Consider the following 11725-nt stretch of genomic DNA (forward strand, 5'->3'; position numbering starts at 1 on the left):
TATATATATATAAAATAGGAAATTTACATACAATTATTATATATTTACATATGTGACACTAAACCTTATTTTTTACATTTATATCATCAAAATGACTCATAAAAAACTACCACTACTTTAACTTTTAAAAAGTGAAATATACCTTTCATGTATGGTTAAGGTAGCATATGAAAAATTATTCCATACGGATCGGACACCCCCCCCCGCTTGCGGGGGGGGGCCGGCCCCCGCCCGAGACATCCCTTTTTTACGGGCAATGTATTTCGGTGGGCCTCACCTAATTTTTTTTTTATAAAAAAAAAACAGAAATAATCCTGACCGTAGATCACCGTGATCTACGACCAGGATTGAACACCACATACAGAATGCATGCGGTGTCCGCACGCAATAATTCCTCGGTAGCATATATGAAAAAATTGATATGTAAATACATACGAATTGGGGGCCATGTATATCAATCTTCTATAAAACGGGCATTTACATACTACCACTCAATTCTTTTGTATTCTCATATCTAACATCTATACTTTATTTTTTTAAATTTACACCACACAAATATTTCCCATCACATGAAAAATACAACTATTTTAACTTACAAAAAGTAAAACATACCTTTTGCATGGGTAGGAAGGCATATATGTAAAATTGGAGTTTAGGTTCTAGATATGCAAGTACAAAGGAAATTAGCAGTATATATGTAAATTTTCCATAGAAAATATACTCATTAGACACATAGACCAAATTCGGAAGAAATATTGAAATACAACAATAGCAGTAATATAGTTTATTCTAAATGATTTACAAAGAATAAGATTGAAATCTCAGCTTGACAAATTGAAAAATTATGATTTATGCAGCAGAATCTAATGTAATAGAGATAAAACTAATAATGATGATATTTTAATGCAATGGAAGGTAAGCAGCACTGATTAATAAAAAAACCACATATCCAAAATGTAAAAAAAGTTTTTAAGGATGTAGAGAATTACTGAGATTAAAGAAATGACCAGTGCTATCCGGAAGAGGTTCCACCTTTAATACTTTCCTGATTTTGCCTTCTTCGCTGCCACCAAAGAGACACTAATTGATTCCAAGCTCAGGAAGGTTGAAAATATAATATATAAAATGTTGCTGCATCTATATGACACCTTTTGCCTAGCACATGGGATTGCAAATCAAGATAAAGCGTCCCGAAAATGAATAATTATTGTAAAAATATAACTGTGATGAGAACCACTATAATGCATAAGCCACCTTCTCTTTCACCATGATAAAGGCAAAATGCTCAAATTATCTAATGCTTTACATATCTAACATCTAAGGTTATAAATGTAAACCTGGGTATGATAAATGCAAGCCATAGTTTAAATCATATCCTAACCAATTTAAATATGATTTCAATAAAAAAGATAATTTACATTCTATAATCATGTTTTGGTCCGTTTTTTAAAGATATATTAATAATGCAAGTGCTTGAGCTTGCTAATCTCGTTTATATATGAGAGATTAGATTTACAAAGATGTTAATTTTCTTTTTCTTTCAAATACAGTAAGTTTGAAGCATTAATCAAGTCAATGTTGTGCATCGACATTGATCTTATTTGATAGCAATAATGGAGGAAGGCTTGGAGCAAGATTGTCAATAGATGTTATGTTGCATCATATTTTTCTTAGTTTAGATAAAACAAACTTTTTTTTATTTTACATTTGAAGTTGTACCTAAAGATTTATCAATGGCTCAACATTCTAGCTCTTCGTTGGTTCTAGAGCATGTACTGATGATCATGCTTAGCATTTCCATATAAAATAAGGGATGATATCAAATTTAAAAATATTTAATGTATCTTAAAACACTCTAGAATGCTAAAATCAGTTTTACTATTTTTTTTTTATGATTGACATTCAATATTTGAGTATCGTGAAACACCTAGGCATATATATATATATATATATATTATGTTGGACTGCAAGATAGAAATGCATTCGAGAGTTATTTCAGACGTGCCAACGTGGACTCGAAAAGCCAGTCGTGGTTGTTGGAAGGGTTAAATGTGTGTCGTGATTTTAACAGGAATCAGTCGAACGCACGAATCAAAAGTGCATTCAGCAGATGCGGTTCTAAAATCTGACAAAGAAGAGGAATCAATTAAAAAAAAAAAGACACCCTAAATTTGGATTTGTTTCATTAATTTTTCCATAAGTTCTATGATTGGTTGTCAACTTAACATACAACCCTTAACCTTTCGGATCCAAGATTGGAACATTCGATAGCAGGTTTTAACACATAATATGTTATAGTAGGTGGCAAAAAAGAGCATCTCCATCTATTTTGAATTTATGCTTAGAGCCAATTTTAAAAACTCTAAATTTCACCTTCCTAATAGATTAAACAGGAGTTGCATTCTCAAGGAAACATACATGGTTATGATATAAAACTAATAAAATCTAAAAATTGATGAAATAAATGTACTCCCTCATCTCACATCTAGTTTAGCCCAACCATCAACCTATATCATAAGCCCTTTTCCATCGCTATTTACCATCTATTCATGACACCCTCCTCAATCTACTTGGCATTCCTCCTCTATGCAAGAATTACATCCTCAATCTCATGTTCTCCTCCAATCTTCCTCGCCATCCGTACTCTTCATAGGTGTCTTTAATCATTGATTATGGATGTATACTTGTAAAGAATGTGTGTATATATGATGATGTTAAAATATAATGACTTTTTTTTGTGCATAAAATCCTTCTACATTTACAATTAAGACTAATAGTTTTATTCTTCACATAATATATTTTGTAATATGATTCACAACATAGCCCGCATATACCTCATTTTCAAGTATGCATGGTGCAACCAAATAATCAAAATATTTATATAATTTAGTCACTAAGCAATTTTAATGGCTTTGATAAGATTAACAGTCTAGCAAAGGCTCAAGTCTATTATTAAGGGGAAAGAATATTGCACAAATAAACAACAACAAGAAGAAGTCTTTATCCCACTAGGTGGGGTCGGCTACATGAATCTTTTTTCTCTATTGTGGCTGATTGAGTGTCAATACTGCCATTGTCGGGCCTCAAGCCCCGGATGCAAAAAAGTTGATGATTGTGTTAGGTAGTCGACAACCAGTATAAAATTTTTATCAAAAATACCATGACACACTGCATAGATAAACATTTTAAAAACAACAAATTTATGGATGTTTTACAATTACAATTTCAAAGTTATCAGTGTTATTTTAGTCTAAAATTTGTGCATCCCTATTTATGGTTTATCTGACAAACTTTTGCACTATAAAATAAAATAAAATAAGAACTTTCTATAGTAGTTAGTATCCCTAAAAAATGATATAAAGTTGATAAATATTCTCAAAACATATCATCCATAGCAAAACTTCATTCTTGCACGCACGCAACCGAAGAATTTGTGAGTCCAACTCTAAAATTTACTTCCCTAAAAAAGGTACTTTTGCATTCAAATCAATAAACATGTTTGCAATAAATGATGGCTCAACAAAGCCTTATTCAGAGAACTATGTTTGAGAAGCATAAATCTTGATATTCTTGGTCGAACAATCAAGGTCAATTCATAACTAATAAATTTTTTTCATGGAATAAATCACAACTATATATATTATTCATTATTGAAAGTAATTTATTGATAGATAAACAATTATGAAGCTAAATGAAAAATTGGCCCATAGCTAGTTTTGATAGCAAGGATGAAGTTCACCATTATGATTAGCATTGAGTTATTCAAGAATGACAAATGAATGAAAAAAGAAAATGGATTAGAAAGATCTTATTTTATAAATATTTGAATTGGAGTGTATGCACGCGCATTTCTAATGTGTGTGTATGTGTAATTCATGGCCATTTACATTGATCTTAAACAATAAAAATAGTTGTAATGTAAAATTTTATATATTATGATGGTCTTCTTGGGCGTGAAGAAAAAGAAAAACTTGAAAATCTACATATATATATATACTACACGATTTTTATGTATTTATATATATAACACTTAAAGTTTTATATTTACATTTATAATACTTTAGTATTAAGTATTATAAATGTATGAATGAAAAATGGTATTTCACTTTTAAAAAGTTAGTGATAGTAGTATTTTTTATGTGATGACAAAGATTTCAGTGGCATGTATGTAAACATTAAATTTTAGGGGTAAGATTTATAAATATATAGGAATTATGTGGTATGTAAATGCCCCAAGAAAATAACAAAGATATGTGGGTGATATTAGAAGTATTGTTTGAAACCAAAACAATTTATATTTTTCTACATATATATACATATGTATTCATTGAAAAAAATTGATTATGTTGGAGCAACTTCTAATATCTAAAAGAATAAGGAATGTCATCAATTATTGAAAAAGTTTTGAATGTGGCGAACTACCAAGTTTTTGTAGAATCTACTGAGTTCTGTTAGCTTAGTTGTGCAAATGAAAATCAGCATCAAAATTTATATAAACCAAAATAAGGCAAAATATGTTGGAAAAGGGAATAGGTAAGAAGTGATGTATTCCAATCAATGGAATACTAAACTAACTATCCCTCTCTCTCTTCCTCGTGTTGAAGCACCCACAAGCTAGTGCATGTAAGCGAAAACACACTTTATTGTATGCTTGTGTTTACAATAAAAAATACTACGTACTAAAAAATTTATGGCAATAAAGTGAGCTCTATGGCCCTAGTTTTAGGCAAAGAATCTACACAAATAAATAAATAAATGAAAAGAAAACAAAAGGCACTAAAGTATTTACATTAAAAAAAATGGCAAAAAAAACAACTCGGTCAAACAAAATAATGTTTTATACCAATTAAAGATGACAAAGCTCCTTTCAAAAATTTAATAAGAGAATAATAGATTATAAAATTGATGACAATACTAGTTTGATCTTCTATAATTGTGGTGGTTGGGTGAAAACAGACAAATGATGGTAGCCAAACAATGCCAACAGCGATCAGATGGGCTACCAACAAGAACAAGTCTCTATCCCACTAAGTGGGGTCGGCTACATGAATCATTTTTCTCCATTGTGTCATATTGAGTGTCATATTTTCATTAAATTCTAATAGATTAAGAACGTTTTTATACAATATGTGGAAGTTTTTTTGGGTTTGCCTCCGTCTTTATTAACATAAGTTGAATCTAAAACATCATCTCTCCTAACCAGATCATCAAATGGTAGACGTTAATGTGTCATCAAAGACGACACTCTCTAATATTGTCTACCACTGGAGTTCACCAATCCTATCACGAATATATTCATTTCGCATTTTGTCTCTAAATATCAAGTCGCTCATCCACGCATTCTCTTCTCAGCAACACTTGACTTTGTTTTATGCTTCACTTTTAGAGGCCAATATTCTACATCATAAAGCATTACAGGTCTCACCACCATCTTATAAAATCTTCCTTTCAGTTTAAAATGTACTTTTCTATCACAAACTAGGCTCGATGCATTCCTCCACTTCAACCAACCAACTTGAATCCTAATAATGACATTTTGAATCTATATCACATTCACTTTGAACAATAAACCCAAGATATCTAAATTGTTCGCATCTTTTAATGATTTCATCACCCAAAGTTACAACTTTGTCGCTAGAGCTACTGCTACTAAAATTACATGTTATGTAGACCTACTCAGACGAAGGCCTTTGGACTCTAATGTAGACCTCCACAATTCATGTTTTTCCTAAACTCTTTCTCCAGTCTTATCCACAACAAGGATATCATCAGCGAAAAGCATGCAACCATACACCAAGGTGCATCCTCCTGTAAATGTCCAGTAAGAGCATCCATAACTAAAGCAAAAAGATTTGGGCTTAAAATCGATCCCTGATGTAATTAAATTGAAATAGGAAAATCCTTGGTCAATCCTCCTGTTTGAGCACAGCAGCTCCAGTATACTTATCTTTAATGACTTGAATATAAGTCATCAACATATTTCTTTTCCAGAACTCTACAAAGGATTTCTATTAGAATCTTATTGTAAGCTTTTCTAAATCAATAAAAATCATATGTAGAGCCTCCTTACACTCTCTAGATTTCTCCATCAAACCTCTCAATAAATGCATAGCTTCCGTAGTAGACCTGTCCGACATAAATCCAAACTGATTTTTGAATCACGTCTTAACATAGGATGGGCTACCATTGTAGAGTAATGAAATTCTTCATATCTTTAAGTTCTCTCTCAAATTTCAAATTCAAGTCCCTTACATGTGGATTATGGGGCTCTACTTATAATTTTTAGTAATATTTTGATTATTTTGGATAAAATCTCAAACACTCTCAAAAAGCTCATTTTATTTTATTTCATTGGTGATGCATTAAATATTTAAGTGTCTCAAAGACCTCAGAATTGAGTAACATTAAATTTGTTGATTTTCTCTTATCAAGACACTATATCTGATTATAATAATACAAAATTCAATATCATATAACCCTTCGATTATTATCATAAAGTTTTGAATCGTACTTCAATAACTTGATTTGAGCTTATTGAGACTCAAAATTTACCACTCTTGGTGTCCTAAGGATTATCTTGTTAAGACGTTAAATTTAATTATAAGCTTGTTAAATTACAGTTCAATTTAATTAAAGTTTATATTCGCATGGTCAATCAAAATCAAATTTTATTTAGATGGTGTCCTTCATAAAGTCCACTGGTGCAGAGTAAATAAGTTTAATGTGTTGAACATGAACCACCTTTCACGCACTTCTTCCCAAACAAAAAACAATTAATTGTACTAAAACTCATTGCAGTTCAAAAAACACAAAAGGCTCAGACTTAACCACACATTAATATATTTATTTCAATGAAAGTTAATTCCAAAAATCACTTCATGCCACTTATAAACACTTCCAATGAATAAAAAGCTTATTAGCAACTCATATGAGCAGCTAATTTCCATATCTAACAATACTGAGGCTAATTCTTCATCCATTACCTTTTTCCTTTAAAAGGATCATGAAAGAACTCACAACCATCCTTCGCACCAAGACCAATTAGTGTTCCAATCTCACCAACAGATAAGGAGAAAACCTATACAAATTAATCGAATGAGAGTAACGAATACGTTAAAAATCAGTAAATGAAATCATCATTATAGCAGAAAAACAAGAAATCTTATGATATGGTGGAATTTTCTAGTCCCGCAGACCACGTATACGTACGAAGGTGACGTTATGTTATAGGGCCAATAAATAAAGAAAAGTCGCAGTGCATCCATTAAGAAAATGTCCAGTATAAAACCAAAGCATATGCATATTGATATTAATATGTAGGCAAAATTACATACATACCACACAATTCTCATTCATTACATATCTAATACCCACAGTTTTATATTTACAGTTGTAACACCTCTTTATCATAAATCTATACATGAAAAGGCATATTTTCTTTTACAAAGGTAGTGATGGTGGTACCTTTTATGTGATCCTAAAGATTTGAGAGGTATGCATGTAAAGATGAATGCTTAGGTGTTAGATATGTAAATACATGAGAACAGTGTGGTGTGAATGTAAATGCCCCTAATGTGCATCAATTCATACTAAAAAGAATTGAAAACAACAATAAAAAAAGATTCCAACATGGATGTAATATATTACCAACATCAACACAATTAAAATGACTAGTCCTTAAAATATCTGTGTTACAGTTAAAAGATTTTGTTTTGGGACATTTACATGCATAACACCCAATTCCTATGTATTAATGTATCTAACCCCTAAATTTTATTTTTTAAGTTTATACCACCCAAATCATTCATATCACATAAAAAATGTCACCGTTTTAACATTGAAAAAGTGAACTGCACATTTTCAAGCATAGCTAAGCTGGTATGCATGTAAAAAATGAAGTTGAGACGTTAGATATGTAAATACATATGAATTGAGTGGTATATATGTAAATCTTCCTTTTGTTTTTGCAGGAATCTAGCCCCCCACCTACTCTTTGGAGATAAAGGGGTAAGATAGCTTGATGCAAATTCAAGAATATAACATAAAGGTCATGTATAAAAAGGAATTTATGCTAAAAAACACACCAAAATTTGCCAGAACAATAGCTAAATGCAAATTCAAGAATATGACATACGCATATTGATATCTAAAATTGCAATTTCAGTAAAGAATTAAACCTGCTTCCTGTTCCAATCATACTGCCTTGCCACAACAGCAGGAGCAAATTGGAGGAGAACAAAGCCCTCCTTTGAGACCTTGAAAGCCCCAGACTGAAATCAAGCAAACTCATCAGTCATCATATCTATAACAAAAAAACTCAACTTTCCAAGCAAAGACTAGAGCTTTCTCGATTTCGAACAAAACTCACATCTAAAGGGGCAAACTCCGGTGGTTTTGGCTCAACTGATAGAGCGGCCTTCCCCTTGTAAATGGAGTAGCCGGCGTAAACCCTAGTAGGCTGAGCTGAGAATAAGAGTGGAGAACAACTAGCATCCACTGTAAAAACGATAACTTTAAGGAAGATAATGTCCCAAGTGCTTACTTGCGGGAGACTGGACAGCGAAAGAGCGTTCCTCTTTCGCACGAGGGGCGACCCTCTGCTGCTCGAAGTAGTCCGAGTGGCGGCAGCTCACATAGAGCTTCGTCTTCTTATTTAGGGTTAGGGTTAGTGTTTTGGGGATGGAAGTGTGGCTTCGAAGAAGATTTGGGGGGAAGAAGAGTGAGGGAGGTTGATGAGAGCTGCGGAGAACGGCTTGAGGCGGCAAATGCGTCATCTTGGGCCTGGTTTGCGCTTCGATTTGAAGCTGGTGCCTTGCAGTCGTTGGGATTTTATCTTCTTCGGATTGGGCGACCGTTTGTGCTAATAATTTTATTTTCTCGTTTATATATTTTAAATATTTAAAATTATCGAATTTTTGTATTTGTGATTGTTGATATGAAATAACTAAAGTTTCATAAAAAGGCATAATGATTGCCATTTGAATCTAATAAAATGGATGCATATTTTTATCATGTATTCATTTGATGGGTTGCATGTTATTTGTGGCATGTGTCGTTGTCCCCACTTTGGGAGGTCTCGGGGCTTTTTAAAATGCTCCGATAACAGCCCAACCACTTCTATATGACTCGCACGAGCCCTGAGGTACGATAGGTGAATATCTTACGTCGGTCAGGTGCAGGTTTCATTCTCTGGACGACACTGTAATGCCTTATGCCGGTGCAGGAGCTCGTGAGTTTCGGAGAGACGGAGTGCTGACATTCCATCAAAGCCTCACCACCCTACCACAACCTTGTGGCGCTCAATGACATGTTTCTTAAAGGCAGTGCGCCATAGGACAATCATCATCATGGCTTGTCGACGTGGCAATTGTCATGTCAGGAGTGCTCCGGTGAAATTGTTAAGCCTCAAGCCACGTTGTGCCTTTTTGCAAGCTAGATATTTGTCATGTTTGTAGTATTATGGCGTTGCATTGATTAAGTTGCCCTTTAAAATGGGGCAGCTCTTTGTTGCCCTGGGGTTTGCCTTCTTAAAGTCAAAACATTGGTGGTTTGATCTCGAGCTTATTTTAAAGATCTATGAGCGCCATCCCTCTTCCTCTTGTTTTTTTGTGTGTGTGCGCCTCCCTCCTCTCCTCGTTATCATGCCCTTCCAGTTACGATCGAGTTTTCTTAGTCAGCAGCGATTCTTTCTGCATTTATAGATGTTTGAGGTTCAGTTCCAGGAGCTTTTGAGTCAGGTGACTTCTTCGAAATTTGCATGCGTTGAATCCCTTTCCCTTTGCATATTTTTCCTTTATAAGAAATAGGCTTAGTTTTTTTTTTTTCAAACGAACTAGGCTAGGCTGCTGCTAGAGAATACATATGTTGGGTTCCTTGTGTTCCCCTATGTTGGTTATGTATAGGGCTTAGTTTGCCTCCATGTTGCGATGTCGTTCTTTAAACATTTTGACACAATTTTCCCCCTTTCTCGAATGTGAAAAAGGCTCATCATCCTTTTGAAGTACTTGACCACAAATTCAACCTGAGAGAAGTCGCGCATCAAAGCGATGGTGCGAGGCCATCTGATTTGGTTTTGCCTGGCATTGGATGCTGCTTTTTTGGTGGCATGGTACCAAAATCATAGGAACAGAATGCAGCATTGCTTCATCTTTGTGACCTTGAGTGGGTTTTCTTTCTGCTTTGGGCGAAGTCATGGCTTCACTCTTGTCGTCGCGACGTTGTCCTCTATTTTTATGTCTCGTGTCATGTCTCCCCTTTATTGGAACACATCACAGTTTCTTTCTAAGTTGAAATGCCTATCTCTGGCATGTCAATGTCGATAGTTACATGGGCTTCTGCCTTACTTTGTCACATTGCACAGTCGATGCATCGCTTGAAGCTCAATGCAACAAATATAAGACACCAGTTGATTAGTCAGCACCAGTTTTTATTATAATGAAGTTATCATCCTTTTGGTTATTGGCACATATTATTCGTGTGGGTGGTGGCCTACATTGAGTTGTTCGATCAAGTATTTCGATAGGGTACAATTATCCCCGGTAGATGGGTTTTTTATCTTTAAAAAAGACTGATTTAGAGACTTTCCTTCTCGAACCGTTGGTGCACCATTTCACATGGGTGGTGATTATGTTTGGTTCGACTTTTGTCGCTTGTCAGTGTCATTCTGCGTAAGCTCATTCTCTTTCATTTCTGTCATATGTAGATTTCCTGGTGAGGCGTGTAGGAAAGTGTTGGATTCATTCCACTACAAGGAGTGTGTGTATGTATTTTGTCTTTTAACTTATCTTTTGCATGTTATTGAAAATTTTTCTCACATTCTTATCATGCTTTTGTTGCATGTTTGTTGTTTCGCCCCCACCATATTTCACATTCATTATGGGATGAAAGGTGGGCACCCATGATCATTTACACGATCCCGTCGTGCTACACCTATGGGTCAAGGTCGCATTTTTCCTATGTTGTGTGGCCGCACATGGTTGATTTGAAAGTTTGCACTTCTTGAACTCACTTTTGTGATGCCCTCGTTGCATCAGCTTGCCTTTTTGCCTTATCTATGTCACCACTTTATGTGTCGTACTTTTGGGACTTAGTTTTCGTGCACTCGATTTGCATATTGTGCATTTTATGCATTGTGTTTTACTCTATTTAAGTGAACCATTTGTTTTCCTTTTCTTGGTTTAGGTTTCAATAGTCAACATGTTAGTGGCGATGCTTCAACTACCTGTAGTTTAACATTTGGTTATAATAGGAAAATGAGCATTGTGTGTTGGTCGATCTAGTTTGGCAATGTGAATTATCTTATTACATGTATGATACTTCCAAGCATAGGCCTACAAAGATAACCTCCATCAATGATTGTGGCGAGGGTTGGTTCATTCAAATGCTCGGGATGGGCCCATCTCGGTGACCCCATCAAGACTTTGAGGGACCCTTGGCCCCTGCACCACACGCCTTGCATTTAGATGTTGCTTAAGAACACCTTATAATTTTTTCTGGATCTTGGGTTAGGGTGTATTTAGGGATTTTCATGCACTGATAATGTTCTTTGTATTGTGTTAACTGTTTCAAACATTGAGTGTTTTTTGCATGCTTTACTAGGTGTGAGACATGCGTACTTGCATGCGTAGGGTGAACCTACACGGTGTCGTATAAAAAAGCAGGGGCTTAGTGATTTAGACACCCACATTTTCTGCAGGTGTTGCTTAGCTCTCCCCCCCAAAAGATA

General features: G+C 34.5%; 1 protein-coding gene across 1 annotated transcript in view; it reads right to left on the reverse strand.

Annotated features, from left to right (window-relative positions):
* The window catches only part of LOC110019292 (single-stranded DNA-binding protein WHY1, chloroplastic-like), an 11593-nt gene extending 2745 nt beyond the window's left edge, over positions 1 to 8848 (reverse strand). The window contains exons 1-5 of the mRNA XM_020716912.1: positions 8543 to 8848; positions 8369 to 8463; positions 8178 to 8270; positions 6984 to 7078; positions 990 to 1063 (exon numbers count right to left, since the gene is read on the reverse strand). Of these exons, the coding sequence (XP_020572571.1) occupies positions 990 to 1063; positions 6984 to 7078; positions 8178 to 8270; positions 8369 to 8463; positions 8543 to 8774 (589 nt within the window). The 5' untranslated portion in view covers positions 8775 to 8848. The remainder of the gene's footprint in view (positions 1 to 989; positions 1064 to 6983; positions 7079 to 8177; positions 8271 to 8368; positions 8464 to 8542) is intronic.
* Between the last annotated feature and the right edge of the window lie 2877 nt (positions 8849 to 11725).

The sequence above is a fragment of the Phalaenopsis equestris genome, unplaced genomic scaffold (genome assembly GCF_001263595.1).
Source record: "Phalaenopsis equestris unplaced genomic scaffold, ASM126359v1 Scaffold000054, whole genome shotgun sequence".
Classification (NCBI taxonomy): Eukaryota; Viridiplantae; Streptophyta; class Magnoliopsida; order Asparagales; family Orchidaceae; genus Phalaenopsis; species Phalaenopsis equestris.